Source organism: Netta rufina (genome assembly GCF_964035555.1).
Source record: "Netta rufina genome assembly, chromosome: 1".
Taxonomy (NCBI): Eukaryota; Metazoa; Chordata; class Aves; order Anseriformes; family Anatidae; genus Netta; species Netta rufina.
In genome coordinates this window covers 153,602,397-153,628,176 of record NC_140123.1, presented here as the reverse complement: position 1 = coordinate 153,628,176, position 25,780 = coordinate 153,602,397, and the positions used below count along the sequence as shown (strand labels likewise).

General features: G+C 40.9%; 1 protein-coding gene across 14 annotated transcripts in view; it reads right to left on the bottom strand.

Moving 5' to 3' along the window:
• TNRC6B (trinucleotide repeat containing adaptor 6B) overlaps positions 1-25,780 on the bottom strand; it is a 127,148-nt gene that overhangs the window by 52,070 nt on the left and 49,298 nt on the right. Inside the window, exon 1 of one of the 14 annotated variants that reach the window (XM_084298625.1) lies at positions 19,943-20,419. The exons of the other annotated variants lie outside the window; for them this stretch is intronic. Within the exon in view, the coding sequence (XP_084154751.1) occupies positions 19,943-19,947 (5 nt within the window). The 5' untranslated portion in view covers positions 19,948-20,419. Of the gene's footprint in view, positions 1-19,942; positions 20,420-25,780 lie in introns of those variants that run through there. 14 annotated transcript variants of the gene reach the window in all.

Sequence of the window (25,780 nt, the reverse complement as noted above, 5' to 3'; positions counted from 1 at the left end):
GTTTGTGGTAACTATAACACAGCACTCACAACGATTATGGCATTTGTTTTAACATCAGAACATAACATTTCAGAGAGAAAACGTAATACTTTTTAATTAAATCAAACATTTTCTGCTACAGCGTCATTTGTGATTACAGCACCGGCCAGGTGGGCTCTAAGAATCCGGAGCACAGAACTTGTTCCTCCCCAGGCGCAGGACTTCACATCTTTACTTGCTGAACTTCACGAGGTCCCTGTCCGCCCATTTCTCCAGCCTGCCCAAGTCCCTCTGGATGGCAGCCTGACCCTTCGATGAGTAAGCTGCTCCCCCCAGTTTTGTGTCATCTGCAAATTCACTGAGAGCGCACCCCATCATCCAGATCGTTAACGAAGAGATTGAGCAGGACTGGACCCAGTATCCCTGGGGTACTCCCCTCATTACTGGCTTCCAACTCAGCTCTCCACCACTGCCCATCACTCTGTAGGGCCAGCCACTCAGCCAGTTTTCAGTCCACCTCACTGCTCATCCAGTCCGTATTTGAAGGCTTCTCTATGACCTTATCACAGGCAACAGTGTCAAAGGCCTTTGTGTCCAGGACAACATCACTGTTCCTCCCTTCGTCCATCAGGCTGCTGATTTCACTACAGAAGCTTGCAAGGTTGATGAAGCATTACTTCCTTTGGTGAATCCATGCCAACATGCATGGCCTCCTGATGATTTTCTTTTCCTCCATGTGCCTGGAAACGGTTTCCAGGATGAACTGTTCCATCAGCTTCCTGGGGACTGAGATGAGGTTGACCTGTCTACAGTTCCCCAGGTCTTCCTCTTGCAGTCAGAAGTGATGTTTGCTTTCCTCCAGTCCCCGGGTACTTCTCCCGCTTATTATGGTCAAGCAGAGATTATTGAGTGGCCTCACAATCACATCTGCCAAAACTCACGGGTGCATCCCACCATGGCCAGAATAGCTTGCTCAGCAGATCCTTGCTCTCCAGAAGTCCAGGGTTGTGAGCTTGCTGTGTTCCCTCCTTGCTGCCCTCATGATCTTGAACTCCACCATTCCATGGTCACTGCAGCCAAGGCTGCCTTTAACCTCCCCTGTTGCTGGGAGAAGGCAGTTTAATCATCAATGCATTCCACGAACCTCCTGACATGCTTACACCTTCCTGTGTCATCCCTCCAACAGACACCAGGATGGCTGAACTACCCTAGCAGGACCAGGGCTTGTGAACACGTGGCTGCTCCTACCTGTCTGTGACGGACCTCATCTGCTTGGTCTTCCTGATCAGGAGGCCTGTAACAGACCCCCGCTATAATGCCACCTGCCCTTGCCTTCTCTTTAATCCTAACCCATAAACTCTCCGTTGGCTCACCCATCCCCAGGCAGAGCTCCGTGCACTCCAGCTGCTCATGGACATAGAGGGCAACAGCCCCTCCTCGCGTTCCAGCCTCTGGTTCCTAAGAGCCCGCATCCTACCGCTGCAATACACGGGAGCCATCCCACCACATAGGATGTAAAACTCGTATTTCTTGGACCGTAACAGACATTTTTATAGTTTCTCAGAAAATGTAAGGCCAGCCTGGTGCAGATCTAAACTGAGATAAAGGACAGAATTTTTGGGGAAGGTGGAAATAAAGAAAACATTAGATATTCCCAGCTTATTGCTAAAAAAAAAAAAAAAAAAAAAAAAAAAAAAAAAGCTTTTGCTGCAGTTTAAAATACTGGAGATTTCTTGACTTTTGTTATATGACACTTCAGGAGGGATTAAGAAAGTTAAAGCATAGCTACATGTGAAGAAGTTCTTATTTAGTGATAGTTAGTTTACTGAAAAACAGAAGCAAGCCCTATACAAGCAGCTTATTTTGAGTAGTCCACCTGCCTGAGGATGTTTTTAAGGGTACTCTCATGGTGTCAGAATTATAAAGGTCATTGTTTAAGAGATCTGATTGTTTGCTTTTACTCAGTTTCCAAAGAAACGCTCCAAATTTACTTGCTCCAAAAAAATGAAAATAATTTAATCAAGTTAAGTAACAGCTTGACAAGCACATCACATACCTCCAGTTCTGTGTAATACGATACTATTTTGCATATGCAGTGCTCCAGGGCACTACAGTAATGAAAATAGCATTTATCAAACTGTAAGTCATTATTTTAATTATACTACATCAAAATACTAAAGCAAGAATGTATTTAATTTTATCAGTGGGAAGTTAAGAACAAGGTTTTCTGCACAAGGTTATTATTCTTCTGTTGTAGGTCAAGCTGGAAGAACCAGCAAGTTGAAGTTGTTTGAACTTCTGATATTTAATAAAAAAAAACACACACAACTTGCTCAGATTTTTTTGGCGAAGGTATTTAAGGTTTATATTTTCTATTCCAATTGTTGCCCAAGGCAATATTTATTTTTAACAGGTAAGAAAACTCATTCATCCTCTTCCTGCAAATACTCAAGTTTACGAAGTTTCAGGGCTGCCATGATCTGTATCGGGAAATCTAAATCAAAGGCAGAAGGGAAAGTAAGTAACATATTTGGCATGCCTGGGTAACCCTGTGTAAGTCTTGTCAAATTACCATCTCTTCAAACCAATCAATCTGTGTCTGCTCAATGTATTCAGCTGAAGTTTGGAAATAAGTTATTGATATTCCCTAATTAGTAAGCACGACCATAAATTAAGACTTATAATTAGGGTTACATGAAGACACCCAAAACAGCCCCCTTCCCCAATTGCCTGACAACCACAAGCCGTTGTTCATCTTGGAGAGCCATGGTATTTCCTACTCCTCTCCATCCTTACACCACCAGAGCAGAGAGCTGAATCGGGACTACAGGTAAGCAAAAAGCCCCCAGAACTGGCTGAACAGCCAGGCTGCGATGCAGCAGGACAAAGACCCAGGTGCATTCATTCTGAATCCACAAGGATGCAAGTGCTGCTTTGTGCACGGGCATTCAGCTATGCCTTAAAGTTCACTTGGAAAGCACTCCAACAGAAGTTTTGAGGCCCTGTGTTTAAAACTGTATTTATGTGTTTTGTGCAATGAGTCAAATACAGACGTAGCATCTCGTATGAAAGAAAAACTAAACTGAAACCCTGTATTTGCATGCATGAAGCTTGGCAAGTAATTTCATCTGATGATACTGTGCCTTATAATTGGACAAATGGTTGGTTAGCTGGCGATATCTTAAACAGCTGTATACTTTTTCAAAAAGTTCAGAGGTATCTTGCAGTTTTACGACAATCTGTAATCATAACCTTCCTCTGTCAGATGGAGGAAAAAAACACCCAAGAGATTGATGTGTTTATTGTTTCGTAATAGCCAAATACTAGATGCCATAAGAGCTAATTATCAATCTTGGCAATCACAGAACTCAAATACAGGCTATATTCAGTCTGAAGTAAGAAGTCATTTACCAGCTCAATGCCATGGATTAGTGAGTTCTTAGAATGCAATAAAGATTATATATGCTTACTCCAGAGTGAACTTTCAGTTGAGCTCAGTGTATACAGACCTCATTCACGTTCAGTTACAGGAAAAATTCAGCCCGGTCTGTAACTAGATGTAACATGCTCCAATTCAAGTTCTCATGCTGGCTCTCAAATCAGCTGTTGAACACACTACCTTCTCACCCCCTGCCACTTTTAATGATGCATTTCCTTACAAAATATCAATTATGTTTAGAGCTCAGGGAAGTTGTACACCACTTTTTTTTTCCCCCCCATTTAGAACTGATGTGGGGGAAGGATGACATTTAATACCACATGCTGCAACAACACAGAGCTTTCCCAGGCTACGTTACAAAACAAGAGGCTGCATGACCTGCTCAAGGTTACAGCATGACTCCATTGCTCACTCCGAATTAAAAACTGGTATCCTCCTGACTCCTCCTGTATTTTCACTAATAAAATAACACCACTACTGAACACTTACACAGTTCCTTTCATCGCAGGATGTCAAAGGTCTTTATAAATATTAATTAAGCATTGCAGCAACACTAAGAAGTATGTAAAACTTAATTCTGCACATGAGTAAACCCAAGCAAAGAATAAATAACCTACATTCAAAGTCATAGGACAAGTCAGCAGTATGGATAATAAACAGCTCTTGCCATTAAGAAACACTCCATTAGAAGCAGGGACACAATTAATACTCCAACTGTGATGTGAACAGTACAGGCTTTGGTAGAAAAGGTGAATTTTGGAAAGTATATTGGTAGTTAGTGTTTTTAAAGAAATTACATGAAAAACTATGTAATTCATGTTTCAGCTCACTACCACTTTCAAAAAAAAAGAAAAAAAAGAAAAAGAAGTACTTAGAAGTACGGCTAAACTCAAGAGCAAACACTGCAGAGACGCGTCCAAATGCTCCTGGAACCCGAGAGGGAGCAACTTTTTAGGCTGTAGCCACAGAAGCTGTACGTGAAAATGGGCAGTATCTGCTCTCTGGACAAACACATCTACTACAGACGAAGTCATCAACTCTCCAATTCTGGAACGACACAGATACATGATCCTTTCATCACAACGCAGCATCCGCAAATTAACATTTTGGTTCTTATGATCAGTCAAAACCATTTTTTTTTAGTGTGTTTAACTGGTTTGCATTAGACTTTTGTTACGTACACGAAGCTGCTGATCCCTACCTTTTATCTAGTACTATTTATAAAGGATTTCCCATGCAAAACGTGTCGCGTTGCAGCATATTCTCATACTTTTAGAAGACACTCCAAAGGTCAGGGAGGACCATATGTACATGAAAGAAAGAGAACTGTATTCTTACAAATAATGGTTGTACCTAATGTCATCAAGATTCGACTTTAGAACATAGCAATGAAGTCAGGTCTTAGCATGCTAGTACAAGGGAGTACAGTAACTATTGTACCATTAAGAAAACTATTTTATAAGGCTAGCATTCAGTATTTGTTGTTTATAGGTTAATTACAGATGATGAAAAACTAAAATCCAGTGTAACAGCTTTGCTAAATTTTAAGCTAGGTGTTTCGCAACAAAAAAGCTTAAATTCATTTGCCGCTTTAAGTGTATAATTAAAGCAGACTGTCCTGTTAGACACAATTTTGGTATGCATTTTAAGATACACGCTTCAGAATATACAAACTAACAAACTTCCTCCCTCCCTTCTTTTGTTTGTACCTGAAGATTTAAAAGCTGATGAAAGCCACCTTGATAAACGAAATTCATCAGCTGTCTCCTTCAACCAGCTTTTTAGAAGCAAATGCACCCAACCGTTCGTACCGTGGCATCAAATCTGCAAGAGGTATAGGTGGCACGGAAGTGAGCCATTTTGTTAATGCACCGTGCTCTCTTTTCTGCAGCTTGCACCTGCAGTTAAGGCAGGCAAGAATTGGATCTCATTAACGCCTCAGTAAGGATGAGAGGCTGCTCAAGAAACGAGGTAAATCACAAGTGCAGTAAGTGCTCTCCTTGATGCATTGCTACAGACATTCTGAAGGCCAAAACGTGAGAGGCATTGACTAAAATCACACTTATGGTCACAAAATGTAAGTTAAAAAACCAAACAAACATGCTTTTCATTTATTAACTATGAAAACCGACATGCTTTCAATCAGTAAGAAAAAGTGGGCTCTGCATCTTGCTTGTAATCAGTAGATATGCTAGACTTGATATCTACTTGTAAAGCAGCAAGATTTAAATGGGGCACCGAAAAACACTGTTCAACTTGTAGGGAACCCTGGAATGCGTGAAGCACGTGGATTTTTACAAAGCCTGGTACGGAAGTGTTTGTTTGCCAGATGCGTGCTTCTCACCCTTCTTACTGCAACCAGCTGGCCACTCTTTTCATTAGTCACTTTCCATTCAAAAGTGGCACTGATAAATTATTATTCAAAATATCACAACTCATTATTTCACATCATGACTCATACGACTCATTAAGATGTAAGCTGAAATTATTCATTGGCTCGCAGAACGAAAACTAGACAATTCTAAAGAAACTGTGTGTAGGAAACAGGAAGAGCACACAAACACCAGCGCAGTACAAATGCAAGACATGACTTGTTTTGAAGTACAGGAAACTAATAATCCTTCCACGTGAAGTTACTTAAGCAGCCAAAAAATTCAAAGCTTCTTCAAACTTGTCTTCTCATATAATCATATGACTTTTGAGGACTTAAAGATGCGATCGTTTTAATCTGGCATTGCAAGAAAATGATCGTCTAACATTTCAAAACAGCAAGAGAACCAAATACCCTCACCAAGGCGTGCTGTGTCTACAAATGCTGGGAAAACAAGGACAAGCGTCACAAAATAGCAAGTAGAAGTTGCACTGCCATATGCTTTTAGGAAAGCATACAGCATTTTGAAGATTTAAAGTTGCTGTTTTTGAAGAACAAATAATTGTAGAATGCTTGATGAAGATCAGGAGTCCAACTGACATTAGCCACGTACCCTTCCTTCCTCACAAAGACCAAATTCTTCATGAACAACTAATTCTAAAGGCCAACAGCAAGCTTCTAAGCACAAGGTCACAGGTCTCTGTATTATGATGCCACTGAATATCTACCAACAAAGATTCTGTCTGTTTTAGGAATCTTCTAGGAAAACATTTATTTTACTCCTCATAAATCTAAGTTAAAAAAAAAAACACTTCATATAGCTTATTAAAAAAAAACAACCTCTACATATAGCAATGGAAAAACCTCACTTGTCTACAAGCATGATGTATTAGCACGCAATGCCTGAACAGAAGTGCACAAGCACCTCCCTATTCCCAAGTTTGCAATATCTCAACCTTTTAATTCCTGATTTCTCCTTATGACTTTAGGGCATGATTGCATTACTGCCTTAGTACTGAAAAACAATCTTTAGTTTTTAAAAAAGTACCATTTAAAGATTTTGAACTTTTTTTTTTTGCAAGCTACGTTTGGAAGGCTACAGAGAGCTGGGCATTCCCCATAGGAAGCATTATCAGAAAGGATATTGGAAGTCAAGAGCTTTTTAAGGTCACAGAAAACTGCAACTGTATAAATACATTTCAACTTATCCTTGGTCTTTTTTTTTTTTTTTTTTTTTTTTTTTTTTAAGGGACGGCACCATGGCTAACACTAGAAATACTGCTGTCTACTCAATTGGTTTTTGCTTAAAAAAGAAAAAATAAAATCAAGTTCCTGGAATCCATGCAACAAGACCATCAGAAATAGCAGCCACTGCACTACAGTAAAGCACAGTCATCCTAAATCATACACCTGCCCAATTTAAACAGGAAAATATAAGCCTTTCCTAAACACAGTAGTACTTCTTACCTGTAACCTGTACAAATGACCAGAAAACTGAGACCTGTTTAGTGACAACTTGCAAAAATGTGTTTCTTCCTCATACAAAAGGAACAGCAAAACGTGGAAAACAGCATTCTGCAGGCCATATAATCACACCTGTTCAACACAGGTATGGAAAATTAACTAGCCACAACAGCTATGAGGTAGAAACAAAAGAAACTCTATAAAATAATACATGATTAGGCAGAGAACATACATATGTTCTCTTATGTTCAATAATCTGACAATCAGTTTTTGATCGTCTGTTTTTATGGTCTCAATACTGTAGGCCATTCCTGAGCTGCAGTTTAAAAAAGTTACCCAGATTTCATGCCTTCTGGAAATAAAGCACAGATTAAACCACCTAGTCTAGACATGAAACTCTTATTAATTGCTGAGTAAACAATCATTTCCTTATTTCTTAAGCAAAGACTGTACAAAGTTTAAGCGAAAAGCATTCGCCATATCCTCAGGCATTTCTTTAAACTAAGGGCAGTCTCCCACCAGGGAAAGAATTTCTTTTAGCCAAGCTGTTTTTCCAGTGAAGTCGATGTCTGTCCAATCTCAGCAGTCACTCACCTGAGAATTGCTACTATTTGTACTGAGTGCGGAGGACAAGCTTTCTGAAGTCTTGACTGCGGATTATCATTCCCTGGATCTCTTTCCAACAACGATAATTTGCAGCTTAAACGATGTTGCTGCTTAAGTCGTTCACAGATACATTACCAGATCCATTTCTAAATTCAACCCCATTTCTATCTGTTGCTTTCCAACCCAGTGGTTTAAAATAACTTAGAAATTTTCAGTATTAGTAAAAATCTAATCTGAAGACTAGATGCGCCTTTCACTTGAAAATCCAATGGCTCTTCAAGTTTCTCTCTTTAAAAGGAAATATTTTAAAATTAACTATACATTGCTATCAAAGAAGAATCGTCTCTTGTAAACTAAGTCAGATCTGTAATACTTGCATTCCAGAGAGCTTATGATCATTGACAGCTCAGATCAGAAAGTTGTTTCAACACACAAGAATTCCATGACAGGAACTTGCAATCCCCATACAACCTGGCTACGGTTTGTCTCCCAGGCATGCACCACTCCTTTTGCTGCTACAGAAAAGGGAAGCAAACTGTAAAAGAGAAGGTAATACAAAAAAAATAATCTAAGGTGGGGAAGCCACTGATGTTTTTACTTTGGAGCAGCGAAAAACCATGTGCTCTTTTGTACATCAGTGCTAACAAGAGAAGACAGCTAGATCAAAACCATTTAAGGCATTCAGTGTACATGTTCACAGAACACTTCTGCATGTTTGCAGCTACAAAACAATTTCTACCTCTGCAGACAGTAAATCTGAAGGCTCCTCCCATCTTTAATTAATAGCTACATCTTTCTATCTACCACTGATTAATTTTGTGAAAATGAAGAACAGAGAAGGTTGAGTTTTGTCTTGTTTTTAAATACTACGGCAAAACATTGTAAAATATGTGGCAAGAAGGTAAGATATTCACAGTTCCGCAAAAACTGCACTTCTAACCTATTTAGTTAAACCATCTCTCTATCCTCTTTAAGAAAGGTGGCTCTGCATAAAGACAGGTCAACTCTGCGCTGCTATATAAAGTTGAAGGTTAAAATGCATAAGCTGGTGTGGGAGACTATTTCCTGCTGAAGGAAAAGCCCTTTAAACACTAGAACCTCCAATCTAATTTGTCAGCTTATGGCTGCTTCCACGCACACTGCCAGTGCAAAGCTCCTAACTTTCTACAAAGCCACTGCATTGAGAAAACAGACTATGCTACTTAGCAAAAAGGATAGCCTGGCCTTATAGGAAAAGTGACAGGCAATTCCCTTGCATAAACATCTGAAATTTCCAATTCCAGGTGAAGGATCTTCTGCTTTCATCAAGACCATCTGCTATTCTGGAAGTGCCAGTTGGACTTATTGCTGTCAGCGTGCAATTTGTATGTGGCTGAGTGAAGTGGGAAAGTGTATGAGTAAGCGCTAACTTGTTCAAATGCTCTTTATTAAGAGTATAAAAAAATATACCGGGCACCATTGGAAATAACATCCTTAGTTAAAAAGGCCTCTGATAAGCTTGCTAATGTGTTCTTTAAAAAAAAAATAAAAATAAAAATTAAAGAGAATTTGAACCTGCCACTGAAGTTATGTCTACCAGTTTGAATCAGGGTCCAGACAGCTCAGAACGAAGCAGGCTCAGCTGGGTCTGTCGCCGTCACAAGGCTCCAGTCCGTAACACATTTTCGGGCAGCACTCAGCCACTCAGCAGTACACAGTTATGGTACTGCTGGGAGACCTACTGGGAAGAACTATACAGTTTAATTACACCATATTGCCAGTTGTAACAGGGTGAATAAAGCAAGAACTGCCACAACAGCGTTGATTTCAAACACTGCCCAGGCTTGGGCAAGGAACCTGACAGACATCCAGTTTAAATATCTTCTGAAGCCGCAGCCGAAGGGAACAGGGACTTGTAAAGGCTCAAACAGATGAAACCGAAAGGGAAACCAGTGCAGCAAGCATTTCTATCTGGCTCAGTCAGTGAGGTGCATAAAAGAAGAGCAAGTTAGAAAGACGAGGTAGATCACTAGTACTGATTACTTACAGCAATTTTTGTAACTACCAACGAAGAGTTTTAGATGTAGCAGTGACAGTTCTGTTCTGTTCTGACAGTGACCGTTCTGTTCTGAACGGTCAGATACAGCCACACCGTGCTGCTGGGGGAAGGGGGAAGGAACACAGAGGGCTCCAGCTTCAGCCCTCACAAGCATCAAATTCTTTTAAGCTTGCAGTACCTGGGTTTCTTTTTAGAACCATTTAACATTTTTGTTATTTTGCACACACAAAAAACACCTTACACCCAGGTAAACGCTGGGGAGGGGGTGCCAACAGGGTGTTTTTTGGTTCTTCTTGGTTGCTTTGGTTTTGTTTCCTCAGCTAAGCACCACGTTAGTAATTTAGGAAAACATTCTTATTACGCATTTGCGTAGGGCCAGTTTGCAAGAAAAGGTTTGTACACACAGAATGCACCTGAGGAAAAAAAAAAAAAAAAAAAAGTTCTATTTTGCCTCTGCAGCTCAGGACTAACAAAACACTGCATGGAAAGTAAAAGTCCCTTTAACTGTCAAAATGGATTTGCTGATCCTTGCCAGGATTTTTAACGGTACAGAAAAACAAACTGTAGTGGTGGTGTTCATTTTATAAGAATGTTTTAGATCAAAATCCCCTACCTAAAGGAAACACCTCAAACTGTGTCCGTTCAATAAAAGCTATTCAAAGCTAAGTTTTTACTCCAGGAAGGAAGGATCAGTCAGTGAACCTACAGAAGTTCTCTCTTTTTCTTTAAGTTTCACATGAAAGCCTTTCATACTTCATTGAAGGATAACAATATTTAAAACCTCATTAAAAACTTTGAGTGTTAAATATAGAACATGAATTTAATGAGTAACTCAGAAAGACTGTCTCTGAACTACATTTTCACTTCTACTTTAAAACATCAAAGCAAATCATCTACTTTTCAGGTTTTCTTCTGTTTTTAATATTAAGATTTCTCAAGGTAGTATGCAGAGCAGCTTTTAAGCCCTGAATTCCTGTACCCTCAGCAGAAATCCTGTCTGGCCTCAAGACCCTGCGCTGTGATTTGTTATCATTTATGACCCAGTTACATTAACCATGCTCCTTGGTACACGTGGTAACCTACAACACGCAACAGGACTTCTAGCATTTGAGATTTTGAGAAGGGTGAAGTACACTATTCTATCTTTTTTCCCACATTATGATTTTAGTTAAATCAGCTGTGTTCCCCTAAAGCATTAGGAAAAAGAGCATTTTTTCTATTCACAATTCAATACAGCTGTGCACAACTGGCTTGAGCCCCAGGCCACAAGCCAGGAACTTCCGAGTTCAAGTCTGGCTCTGCCACTGACTTGCTGTGTGGCCTTCAGAGAGCCTCTAGATTTCTCTGCTGCTCCTCTGCCATCGGTATGCTTACCTTACAGAATGGCATTTGCTTTGTTTGTGAACATCCAAACATGAATCAATCAGCTTTGAGAGAATTTCTCACTATGGCTTTAGTTGGTAAGGCCCATTAAGAAGTCTCTGCATGCCAGCAGACTTTAAATGCATTAACTGCCAACATACACAAACACTACATGTACCACATGTATGTACAGATAGACTTAAGATACACCTACATAAATATCAAAAGAAACAAATAGTAAAATGATAAAGTCATTATAACATAATCAATTCAAAATGTTAGGAACAAAAAAGCAGGAGAAAATAAAATCAAGTTACCTGCCATAAAAGCAGATCAAACTTACAATGCAGAACAACCTATGACCTTGTTCTTATTAACCTACTGAGCTGGTGATGAAATCTGTTTTTTAAGAGCTTATATTAAATGTACACAGCATGCAATGCTTCAGCTCAAGCAATTACAACGACTAATATTTTAGAATATTACTTTAACAACATATAAAGCAGCCTGGGAATGTGCAGTACAAAAAAAGGATTTAAGCATTTAAGCTTAACCGAATTACCTAGTACCAACTGAACTACCATTTAAAAGATGATCTTTCTTCAAAAAAGATCACGGGAAGTTGCAGAAACTTAAGCTTACAATACCTGCATGTCTGCTGCACAAGTTTCAGTTCACATTATCTGATGAAGCAGAATGCCATGGAGACCGACACCCGCTAGCCTCAGCTTTTCCTGAACTGCAACAAACCAGTCTCGCAAATACAACTGATCACCTTTAAAACAGTATACACTGCTTTTAAATCCACACCCTAGAAGAAAACTTGTCCCCAAAACCCTGTCAAGACAGGCTGACTTCCCAAAAGCTGGCCAGCTCAGCTATTCATGGCCTCACCATGGAGAGAGCATGCTTAGACTAAGAACGACGCATCTCAGTCTTACGGTACATTAAGCCGCCAACGCAAGTCTTAGCCTTCAGTTTAAATCCTAGGATTTAGTTTATCCTCCACCTACTATCTCCTTCTGCATCTTGTTTTACCTAAAATCTGGTAAAAACACACTTCCTACAGTTTTTCTGTATCGGGACACAGAACTTATTTGTGGAGAATGGTAAATTTAAAGCATAACCGTCTCCCAATTAATTCCACAGTAGCATAAATTAATTCAGAATACTGTGTTATTTTGGGATAAAAACAGTCAACAAGGACCGCATCAGATACAACTGTTCCACAATTGCTCCCATGCAAAGAGGAGGAGGATGAATGCAAATTCAGATAGTGTGTGCACAAGGACTAAACTGGTTTAAGCTGCAGAGTATTACCTGCATCCAGGACTTACAATTCTCCCATTCCAGGTTATTTACTACTATTTTCCTGCTACAACGTAAAGGTTTTCAAAAGATATTTGCTGATTAAACCCTGGAAAGTTAGAGAAATACCATCATGAAAACGTATAGCAACTATTATGAAGATTAGATCCTTACCCAGGTGAGATTTTGTTTTCAGCTCCCTACATCACACTACCATCGGTGTATTTCCATCAGATGAAGCAATCGTGAATACAGCAGCAAGGCGACTATACTGGTTAGCAAGCATTGTTGCCAGGGTAATCGAGATCTGCTCTGAATAGGATTACATGACACAGGTAAAAACAAAAAACAAAAATAACCCTAATGCTTTATTCACGTTCTCTCTCTGCATCACTTAGTCTGGTTCAGACGTATCAAACTGAGATAATGTGAACAGTACCTGAATAGGAATGAAAAATGTACTTGACTTTGTAACACAAATATATTTGATTTACAATTACCATTAATATTACTATAGCTGACTTCTGAAGCACCAGCTGGAGCCTTCTATTACAGTAGCTTTAAAAAAGCTTTTGGGGTTTTACTTCAGGTTAACCAACTATCCTTACAAGCAGCTTGAACTTGGTCAACGTTTAGATTGCAACCACTGCACGTGAACTTGTGATCATACCCACAAAGGAAAAAAAGAACTAGATATGACATGTGTAACCTAAACAGGATATCCCCTATTTTCTTACAGTGTTGTTTTTTAACCAGTTTAAAATTGTTAGTATTTACCATAAAAGCTCTTTTGAATGAGGCAGTTGGGTAATAACACTAACGGCACCCAAGTAAAGGCAAGGAAGCATTTATTTAAATAGCATGGACTAAAATACCAATTAATTTTTTTTAAAGAATTTATATGGAGATCAAACCATATAATGACTATTCTCTGCTTCACAGGATGATCAGTTCTTGAAGCAAAAAAACATATATGCAAGTTAGGAAAGGAGGTTAGCCAAGTTTTGGTTCCTTCTGCCTACAGAAGTATCCGCTTTGTATCCTTTCCCATTTTTACTGACCTCAAACTCTCTCCACTAAGAGGCAGAATAGGCTGGAAAGAATCCAGCACAGGTAACCGGGTTAGAATTTCCACACATTAAAATAGCGAAATTCACCTGTATGGTGTGATTAAATCAATTATTATTCCTCTGAACTGACCAGCAGAAGATTGATCGCAGCCAGAGTGTGTATTTAGTTGGCACAGTGACATCGGTCTCACTTTCGTTGATGAAGTTCTCAGTAGTAGTTCTTCCTCTTGCCAAAGAAAGCTCTTTTGCAGACAAGTATGTCTAGAGTATCAACTCAGAATTAGTCGTGTTTTAAATCGGACCCCCAATCGACAATTATGCAAGTGGAATTATATACAAATAAAAAATAAAAATGCTAACTAAAGAGTTTCAACAAAAACACTACTGTGGCTACACTTGAATTCTAATGTTAAGCTGCAATGTCATTTACTAGATGCAGTAAAATTTAAACCAGAAATAAAGCAGAGGAATCACGGAAGATCCATTTTAAGGAAGTTTTAAGTGACAGAGGACCCTGCAGCCTGGAGAACAGGATGGCTCAGGCATAATCATGTTCTCAAATACAGCCTGAATTATGATGACAACACATCTGTGTGTATTTGCCACAGAGCACACGTGAAATGGGACAACTGAGCTGAACTTTAATTAATGCTTAAGTAGCATTAGCAGAATACACACGCAACCTTTCCTGGCTTTATATAGGTCAACTAGCCCCCCAAAAACTTGGTATCTGTGAAGGCTACTGTGTGTACATACCTAAACAACTACATTCCAGCAGTCTCACTGCAGCTGAAGTCATGCATATGTTCATATACGTGGTGATTGTGGCAAACAGCTACTCTGAAGTTGCAGACGGACAGTAGCTTATGACTGTGCTGTGCTAACAAATGCTGTGCTTAAAGAAAAAATAATGAGAATGCTAGAAGTGGTTCTTCCATTGTTCTGTTTAAAAAAAATACTTCTCCAATTCATAAATGGAGACAGTGTTCTGCTCAAGTTCAATTTGGTTTTTCGATTCAGCTGTTATATACGTATCGTTACTTTATAAAGCCCCAACTCTGTGTTTACTAAGAACATACCCTTCACTTATTTCATAATTAAAGCATGCGCGATTAAGTTTTGTGTACTCTTAAGGAATTTAAAGAATGGACACTTTCAATTAAAAATATTCATGCCTTTCTGCTTTTTAGTTCCTGAAGTAACTCTCCTGTTCAAAGCCCACCCAACTATGATGGAGCTCAGTGTCAAAATAATTGTTTTCTGGCACAATTTACAGTTGCTTATTCATTCTCAGGATATTTATGTACCTATGAAAATAATAAAACTTCCGCTTTTTTGCATTTGCTAGACCACTTTCTTCTATTATGTTTTACTTGTCTTACTTGAAATACCTCAAAATTTATTGACCTCCCCTACTGTTCAAAATGCTCTGAAGTTAAGGTCTTGTGAATGTCCCATCCTAAAAGGAGTGACAGTCTCCTGATGGCATGTAATAAAATAGGGCTGTGTCTTGATAGTTTCTTTTGGTTTTGTTGTTGTAGCAAGTTCCAAACCTAGATTTCACCACTAAATCCCATTTGACATAAATTTGAATCGATACACGTTTTGTACTTTGCCTTTTTCTTTTCTTTTTTTACACCTATTGGTATCTAAGTACTTTTATATCATTTTCTTTGCCTGACATACAAATGTCCATTTAATTAAATCATTTAATTAAATTCAGACACAAGTGGTAGCACAGAGAGAAACAGTACTCAGCTATCATGCTTGTTACCTGCTGTCTTCAACAAGACCCCCCTCCACATTTTCTCTCCAGGGGTATCAGCGTACATTTTCCCATGCTACGCTTAACCCTTGGATTTTGATCTGTTTTGCCTTTACGTATCACCTGTTTTATTAATGCTTCTTCTCCTGGGTACCTGAAATAACTCCAGGGTTCGTTTATCGGTTTATGTTTTTATGTTTTCCCACATGGCTAAACTGGCTAATTAAAAGTAGTTCTGGAACTAAAACATTTTAGAAAGAAAATCAAGGTTTGTCTTTAAGCTTACCCATATTACTGTATCAAAATATCACTTAGCCTGTTCTTAGACATTACATTTCTGAAATGATTACAATTTTAAGTACATCATTATAGCAGCACCAGAGCATTTCAGCCCTGAACTATAACCCCAGCATGTGCTATACAAACAGACAGAAAACCATCCCTTAAATCGACAATTATCCATAAAGCTTTAGGAACTCACATCAAAAGCATGTGGGTGGCACTACATATAAAAAAATAACTGGGTTTACATATATGCCTGCTGCTCCAAAATATGTATGCTCTGTCTCTACAAAAAATAAACTTGGGTTAGCAGCATATGTACAACGGAGGAAGAATTTAAGCAGTGCAAAGTGCTGGATGTACAGCTCTGGAGTTGGAATTCACCACAGAGAGAAAGGCACCATTTCTCTTGTGTCCTTCAAAACAGTTATGGCACCACCACTGAAACAAAATGGAAATACTTTCGTTATGTATTATTTTTCATCTCCGCTCTATTACCGCGTTGCCCTTGATGTTGAAATGGCCAAAAAGCATTCTCTTGACACCTAACTTCGGATAGTTTGTTTGAAACAGATTTGAAATATGACATATGTAGTCATACCAGAAAAATTCCAGTGTTACATTAGCAACTAAATCTTCTCTTTCTTGAAATAAATACTGAACTTGCCTTGCTTTGAGAATCAATAAATCTTCATATTCAACTAAACTGAAGTTTACATCTGTTTATCAAGTTAATTCTACTGCAATAATTATAGCCAAATGTTTAAAGTACAGACATTTAAGATCTAACCAGCAACTTCCAGCAACATTCTTCTTGGTGGAAAGGCATCCCACTTTTGCCCTGCTCTTACACACATCTTCACAAGACTTTCAGGAAGGTTACACTGGAAGAGCCTTCCCTTGGAAATGGTCACGGTACCGAGCCTGAAGTTCAAGGAGCGTTCGGACAATGCTCTCAGACACGTATGGACCCAGGAGTTGGACTCACAGATCCCTGTGGGTCCCTCCTAATTGAGGATGTTCTCTGGTTCTGTGGTTATAGAACTCCAATACCCACACCTGATCCCTGGGTAGAAAACTCCGAAGCACAGCTTTTTAGAGAGGCAAATGTCCTACACATCTTATTTTCCTGCTTCAAATTTTGAGCTGTTCAAATAGGGAAACAGCAAACTGAGCCAGCTCTTCAGAAGGAGGCAGGTTTCTTCTCTATCAATTAAAGAAAAAAGAGAAAAAAAAGAACAAAACATCCCTCAAACTTTATAAAACTGCCAGCTAAAGACGATACCAAGTCAACACCTTCCATCCTCAGCACCAAAAGCAAAGTAGTTCCACAATGACCAGAATTCAAGGTCTGCCTCGAGGTACAAGCCACAACACACTTTTTTGCAGTGGAACTGGGAAAGGTACTGATAAAAATTCTCTAAGTTTCTACATTTGAATGCTTTTTTTTCCTCTAGTAAGTCATTTAGTAATACATAAGAGACAAAAGTCTCAGAAGGTTAAGTTTAGCTGGAACCAGCCAACACAGAGGGTATGATCTTATGAAGTTTCTTTTTTTTTTTTCCCTCCTTACCCAGGAGATAAAAAGGCTAAAAACCCCGCTGAAAGCCAAGCGTACTGATTTTTCAGACACTTGTTTTCCCTTCCCTCCAGGCTCCTGTATACTGAAGCTCAGTGGTAATAAGGCTTTTCTTGTCAATTATTTCTCAAGACTCTCAGATGTAGTGCACAAAACTCCAGGGGCTCTGCTGACTACAGACTTCACTGTAGTTTTCAACCTACTAGAATAGTCTGCCTCGGAAAAGGACTTTCTGATTCCTGCAGATACCAATAACAATCGTCATAGAAACGCAAACAGAAAAAAAAAAAAAACAAAAAAAAACACATGCTTATAAAGCCGCTGTCATCGCTGTAAACCGAACGAAGAAAAAAGGCTCCTTCCCTCCCCATCACTGCTGTAGGATTCAAACTCAGACACAGGAATTGCAACTCTTGAGTCAGGTCCTTCAGAATGGACCTAAATCACTTTTTGTTCCCTTTGTACTGCAGGAATGTACCAAATGCAAACAGTATAGAGAACTGCCTCGATTTGGTCTTTTAAAGTCCTACCATTTTACAGGCTGCAGTCTTCAACACACCCTGTGCTAACATTTCCTAGGTCGAAGACATTTATATGAGGAATAATTTGAATTGGCCCTTCCTATTCAGAATGTGCTGTCTCAGGAAGCCACTCAAAAGGACTAAGACTACATACTGGAATCACTTCTACTCTCAGCGATGTGTGCACGCATGGTTTTTTTTTTTTTAAAGCATCCATGGCAGCTTCTAGTTATGAACAATTGCAGGTACTATAAAATATTACTTGAATATTATCAAAGTAGAATACAGGATACCATTATTTATGGGCTTTGACAGCATACAACAGACAGCAATGAATGAAAGCAAGAAAATACACAGGAAGGGCGACTACTTTTCCAAAGCGTAGAGTCTGAGAAGGCCGAGCCCTACCATATTGCCAACCCAGAACCAAACTCACATCCTCATTACTTCCTCAGTTCAGCCATCCTAGGCTATAACTAGCATCACATGAACTACGTAACTGATGTTTCAGTCAAGCAACTACCAAATCTAAGAACCCTACTACCTATAATGCTGTATCTGAAAACTGAATTAATTAAGTTTACCGATCAACAGGTATATTCAACATATTCTGTCTACGTTAGAACCTCTGTTAAGCTAAAAAATGCTTTGAATAACAAAAGGAGCTTCAGTCATCAGGCTCAGGCTGCATCAGGTCAAAGACAACATTTTTATAATATCCTCCCACACAGATACATGCTAATAGAGCAAGAGGGTGGATTCCAATACATTCGTTAATCCTTAGAAGGTACAGAGCATGTTATTTTATACATGAACTAAGTAATGCTTTACATCTGAACCGTAAGACCAAAATTTGAGTGGAGTTCTTTTTTTTAAAATTGGCTTTCTTCTATTTAAAAGAAAAGCTACCTTTAATTTCCAAGAGCAACTTGATATACTGCAGAATTACTTCACATACCTGCTAGCCGAGAAAACAAACCCATGATATACGCTATGAGACTACAAGGACTGCTCGATATACCTTCAGCACATCTGTCTCCTCCATTTGTATTTAACTGCGTGGATGCGAAGCCACAAAGAAATATAAAATACGACCCTGTCTCGTACGTTTCTAAGTTGATCTGCAAACCATAACCACGGTACGTGTACACGGCAATCTGAAAGCAGATTCACAAGACGGTTTTTTGCTGCTTCGACATCCAGAGAGAGAAAAACCAGCCGAGCCGAGACCTACCAAGCGGAGATGAAGAATACCGTAGAGCACCGCCGAGAAATTGTTTCATTGAACCCCCCAGCAGGAGCATTACATCACACTCCTACAATGCAGGGGGAGGGGCCTGCTCGCAGCAAGCTTCGCCTATTTCCCTTTAATTTTCTGCTCGCTTCTGGAGGGAGATGCAAAAATAACTCGGGGTTAAATCGCTACTAACAGAGTCGGGGGGGGGGGTAAATGCGAGAAAACACCCCCTTTGCCCCTCCATTTGCCGCCGACGTGAGGAAAGCTTGTTTTATAGGGGCAACCCAAGCCTCGGGCAGGCTGGCTGCCTGCCTGCCTCCCCCCTACCTGCCTCGGGGGGGCTCCGGGCACCGCGGGACCCCCGGGGCCGGCCCCGGCCGGATCCGGGCAGGCCGGGGGGAGCCCGGCCGCTGACATTTTGCACCGCCGGCCGCCCTATTTGACGCGGGGTTTTTGTTTGGTTGCTTTTGTGTGTGTGTGTGTGTCCCGTCCCCCCCCCCCCCCCCTCCGGAAGGATGGCCTGCTGCTGAGAGCACTTCCCCATCTGTCCCCCGCCGGAGCCGGCAGCAGCAAGAATGCAAAGCCGGGGCTCCCTATGCAAATTTGTGCAGCAGATTGAAGAGCTCGGGGTGGCGCGGGGAAGGAATCGGCTCCTTCCAGGAGGCTCCGTTTAAATAAAACGAGATTTTCTGTGGGGAAAATTTAAAAAAAAAAAAAAAAAATAAAGATCGGCTGCGATTTGCCCGAGTGCTTTAAATTACCGATCTCTGCAAAAATCTAGGCTCCCACGGAGACGCCTGGGTAAAAACCCACAAAACCCCTCCGTGCACGGGGAGCAGGCGAGGTGTTGGTGCAGGGAGGAGCCCCCCCAGCAGCCCGGGCTGCCCAGCCCCGCGGCCGCCAGCGGAGCGCGCCACTCACCTCATAAAGTGCAGCAGTGCTTAAATCCAGCGAGCTGAGGCATGCGAGGCGGAGGTGGGAAACGGAAAGCGATCCGGGGCTGAGCGTCGCGTCGGGGCTGGCGGTGCCGTGGCGCTGGGTTGCGTTGTGTGGTGGTTTTGTTGTTTTTTTTTTTTTTTTTAATTATTATTATTTTTTGCCGTGCGCGCTCTCTGCCCTCCCCCCGGCTCGCGGCGCTCAGCAGGCAGCGGTGGCGGCCATCTTGGCGTCGGCTCCCTCCCTCGCTGGCTCTCCCGCTCCCTCCCTCGCGCTCCCTCTCGCTCTCTCTGAAGGAAGCGGCGCCTGGTGACCTTCACAGCGGCGCCCGGTCACGTGGCGCCCGCCGCCTGTCAATCACGCCCGCCGCGCCCGCCCCCCCGCCTTAAAGGGCCAGCGCGGCGCGGAGGGGACACCGCCGGCCTCCACAGCCAAAGCCCTCAGCGGCTGAACAAAGAAGCCCCGCGCAGCGCAAACCTATAAAAGGCTAATGTGCCTCAGGTTTCGGCATGTTTTGCACCAGGTGCCTTCATGGCAAGGTGCAGAAACCCTAACTCAAGGATTCCCTCAACAAGAGTTGTCCAACGGGACCCCAGCCGTGTCTGTTTGTTCCCTGCGGTGCCTCACAGAGCAGAGGAGCGGTTAGCGGGCTGCAACAAGACCTGAAGAGAAAACCCAAACCAACTGCATCAAATGTTGCAGCTTCACATCCCATGCATGTGTTCGCACCAAGTATGAGTGCGTGCACTACAGCTACAGATAACTTCACTCCCCTCCCCAAAGCCAAATTGTTTTACTCAGACTTATAAATCCTCTCAACTTCAGCAGGGCTTGCCAGCTCTCCATTCTGAAGCCCTGGAAGCTTTCAATTCAAGGAGCTGACAACACTGCTCAGTCTTGAAGCAACCAGCACTCAATTGAGTTGCTGCATATCAAGTGTGAAGCACTGCTGCAAAATTTCATCTTGTCCCTGCTCAATAGGCTAAACTTTTAAAAGCACAACGCGTTTTGGGAGGACAAGCAAATAACCAACAAATACAGAGAGTATGAGTATGGGCAATTCTTAAATAACTGCAGCACCCATAAAACGTCTTGACTAATTTACCATACTGTTAAAAACGGCTGTCTGTGGGCCTACGTTTTATCTTGATTAGCCTGTCTTCCAGAAAGAATTGTGGATTCCACTGATGAGGTGAAAATTGTCTCCAAACAGTATTTGGAAGCAACTTCAGGATTGGTATTTTAGTATTAAAAATTCAACCAAGCCAACAACTGAAACATACTTCACTGTATATCTGTTCCTGTTGGCATATTGGTTAAGTCTTGACTATCCATGGCACAGAAAAAAGAAGATTTTTGTTTTGTTTTGCTTTAATGCAGCATTTCTCCAACCAAAATTGTGGAAGGAGAACCAGCAGCATAGCGGTTCAGAAAACTGAGTAGAGCATAAAAATACAGAGCATATACAAAACCCACACATCCCTTTTCAGAGGGCAATTGCCCTTGAAAACCTAACCATTAAGCTGTCTGGTGCTCACAGCTCTGTTAACAGCTAGTGTTAATTGGTTGTATCTTTGTTATGTACTACTAACTTATCTGATTATAAACACTTCGTTTCTAAGCACCTTCCATCTGAGGATCATAAAGCACCTTAAAAACTGTAACGATGCTTCAGAGTGCTCCTACCAGGACAGCGTCCAGCCTGAGCGGACATGCACACGCGCACACTGAACGCTTACAGTTACGGATTCTGTGTCCTCATCTCAACTTAGGCAGGAGGAAAGGGATTTTTTTCTAATTCACATTGAGGTGCGTTTTGGTTCTAGTTAGAGACGATCCTTTTTGATGGCCTTTTGATACAGAACTAATAAATTCGGCTTCAACTGTACGTGCACAGCAATGCTGCAGCATCCTGTAGATGAACGATGACATCAACTGTGCCTTCTAGCTGTCACATCAGAAAGGAGATGTTCTCCAACCCATCTGCAGAACTTTACTCAAATTTAAAAGATTCAGGTTCATCCAGTCCTTATGCAAAACTCCCTGTCTGCAGGGCTGGCATTTTGTTTTGGTTCACAAGTCCCATGGGTTGATGCCATCTTACTTTATTTTGAAGGCCGAGCCCCTACCATCCTGCAGCTCCTCCACCCCCAGGGCCTTCTACATTGCCCATATTACCCGTGGCAACAAATTTAACATTTAATTTTTCCCCTAATACGTTCTTCATAGCTGATGCTATGGAAGTGAAAAAGTCAACTTGGCTCCGCTGGACATAATTCCTCAGCAGAAACCTCAAATATTAACAAGTTCCTCATAGTACAGATGCCTTCTCACCAACTGTCATTTTTTCTGCTGGTGAAAAATTTGCTTCCTAGAGCATGAGAGGCAAAAAGACAAATCCTGAAGTGACCTGAGGCCTACACGTCCTCTATCCTGCTGCAGCTCATCAGTTAGAGTCCCACAGAGCGACCCCAGACGGCTGGTGGGGTAATAGAGACGGGGTGATTGGAGGCCGATTCCTCCACAGCTCCTCAACCAGTCACCAGCAGACCAACTAACCTGGATTGCCGTCCTAACAAGCACAAACTCCAGCTCGTTTACTACATCACATTAACAGGGTTTAGAAGGATCACTGTCTTTCTGGAGGTGAAATTAGAAACATATATCTTAGCATGGGGACATGCATGCATACAGTTGCATGATGTCTAATAACAGCAAGCAGTGAAAACACTTAAATTATGGAACAGAATTACGAGTCTCAACTATTCCTTGGGCGCTCTAAAAATTATTGATTTCAAGAGAACAATTAAAAACATTAGGTTAAAATTTCAAAGCATCTTGCTTCCTCGACTTGGTAGATGCCTGTGTCAAGTTCCTAGTTGCTCAGGTCTAGATAAGGGACAGTTAATAAAACGTTTAAGTTGTTTTCTTCAAACAGCGATGCTGAATGCCTACCACTTCTGAAAAGTGAAGGCGATAGCTAAATCTGGCTGTATCAACTATCAACTTTTTTTTCTTTTTGAAGTCTTCAAAGCAACTGCACATTAAGCCATTGTTCAAGAGAGATAGCCTCCCCTCTGTAGGAGTTCAGACTTTGAAGTGTCAGAGCATTCTTCAAGGACAAAATACTCATTCCTAAGGAAAACTATATTATCTCCCCTTCCCCCCTCTTAGTGAGCAGTGAGGCATCTGATGCTGCAGAACTGTGAAAAGAGAGTTAGCAGGATTTATTTTTTTTAAACTATAGTAGCCAAAGTATAATGTAAATTCTTTCTACAGAGAAAAACACCATGACAAAAAGCGACCGACACAGGAAAAGTTTGCACAATTTCTGAAAAGGTTACAACCGCTTTTGCAAAGGCGCTTATCAACATGTTTTAGGAACAGAGTATATATACACCATTAGTATTCAGAGTTTATGTTGTGGCAGTGGTCTGGAGACTCAGTAAAACTCAGTTTTCCTACCTTGCCAGGGACAAAAAGAATGCAAGACCTGAATAGTTCAGAGCACATTAAGTTTAAGAACTATTTATGTCTTCAAGGCCAAGACCAAGTTTTGAATCCATACATTGATGAAGCGTTCACAGAAAGATAACTCGGAAGGAAAACTTCATTCACAGAACTTAGCAAACACCCACTTTTCCACCTAATTTTTTCCTCAATCTGCCACAATACTTTCCCTAGCTGTGCGGCCTATAAATAATCTATCGCTATGCCTCCACTTCTTCAATCTCCTCAAATGCCCTTTCCGAAGTGGAGAAAGATAAAGCCTTCTATCTTCCTTGTAACAAAGTTGTTCCACGAACAATGGAACGAAAAAGCTAATTTCCTACCCAACTCTGTCACACACCACCGAACCTCTGCTCTGCCCCGCTAATCCCAGCATCCTGCAGCCAGCTCTCCTTTGATGCCAAGGCCCTGCCAGTACACGAGTCCTACGCAGATCTCTTCCTATAATTGTTTTGCACCCTCCCAGCCTGGGCAGAAGATAGCATATGCTGCAGCTAATCCCAGAGCGCATCTGATGATTAGCTAGCCACTGTCGTAAACACAAAAGATTTGTTTTGTCCTGAAGCCCTTCTTTTAGTGGAAAATTATTTTTGCTCTCTCTTCCAGGCAGCCTGATGTTTTACATACTGGCAGTTGTAAGTGGCCTGTCATTTCCTACTCTAAGGCTTCACTTGAACAAAACTGGACAAGATGCTGAAAACTTCCTGGGAAAGACAGACACAGAAAGTAATAGCATGAGACTTAACTGAAGGAAACAAAAGAACAGGCCTTCCAAAACCTTCTCTCGTTAAGTCCCCTTCTAAATGCTGAATGATTTTTTTTTTTAAATTGCAGAAATCATTTATACATATATCCCTGCAAATTATGAGAGTACTCTGCACTAACACAATGTGCAAGGCAACTTTTGCAGATCAGTCTTCTTACAGTTTAGCACTTCATTAACCTGCTTCTGTATTATCATCTTGGAAGCTTCTCACTTTTGGAGACTATAATCCTTTCCTAATGGGTTTCCATCTTTGGCTTCTAAAATCCTACAAACTGTCAAGATATCTATGAAATATGAAAAGCTTATCAGTTTTATATACCAAAGACAATGCGTATTTTATTTTTTTTCCAGCATTAACACATGTTCAGGGAAATAGTTACTCCAGCTGTATGTACAGCAAGCTGTTGCTTTCTAATGGTTGTTTATGACAGGTGAATTACCACACCAGTTAGAGGACGGATTCAACTGACCTTCCCTCACCAATAGCTGTTCCGCTGCATTTCAAAAGGAGTAATAACCTCATGGGTTAAATCCTTCCCTCCCCTCTGTTTAAGGCTAGAAGCTTTCAAGAAATTTAAACAACTACCATCAAGCAGTAAGACTGGAATATTTCAGGAAAAAAACTTATCTTTCATGTCAATAAACCCTACTGCAACAGGACCCCCTTCCTCGCATGGAACCTGCAGACAGGCCTCTCCTGAAATTCAATATATCCTCTGCACTTTGGTTTAGCCTTTCCATGTAAAGCAGATTTCTCACAAATATTTATGTGAGGTCTCACAAAAGAGAAGCAAGATATTTAGACTGAAAGCAATGGTCTTATTCACCACCTCCCTTTTCTTCCCCTGCACCTAAAAGGAAACTATTTTGCACTTAGCTTTTTGTATATAACTTTATTATTTATCTATGGTGACATGGACCTGTACCTCTCCGCAAATTGTTCTAACTTGTCTTTAATTTTAGTGTGGGGAGTTCAGTCACTGGCCCGGAAACCTCTGAGCAAAGGAATTTCTGGCATCTTGGTTGGAGCTGGCACCAACCCATTTGCCTTTGTTCTCATTAAAGGAACCATAATACGGTACGTTAAAGAAAATAGAAAGAATAATAAAGTGAGCTGAACATCTTCCCTAAATAATTTGCCTTCATGTACAGCCCTTGAGTTTGAAATGTCAAAAAAGGAACAGCTAGGTATCCAGGCAGAAAATCCTACAAGCTGTACTGCTGTCAAATGCTCAGATGCATGCATTAACCTAACTCAAACCAGTGTGATCCCCCCAATATGACATAGTCGATGAAGTGCAAAGAGTTCAGCAGATCTATCAAGTCAGAGGTAGAAGAAATTATACCAGCTTTCCTGATCACAGCATGCCTGGGGATGCAGTTTCGGAGTTCCAAAATATCTCTGTAAACAAGTTTTTAATTCATACCATGCTGACCACCGAGAGCAGTATTTTTAAGTCATACAATGCATGCCCTATCTTCTACATGGAGAAATAAAGAACCCCATAATTTACAATAATGGATGGTCACTTCCTGACGGGTCTGCA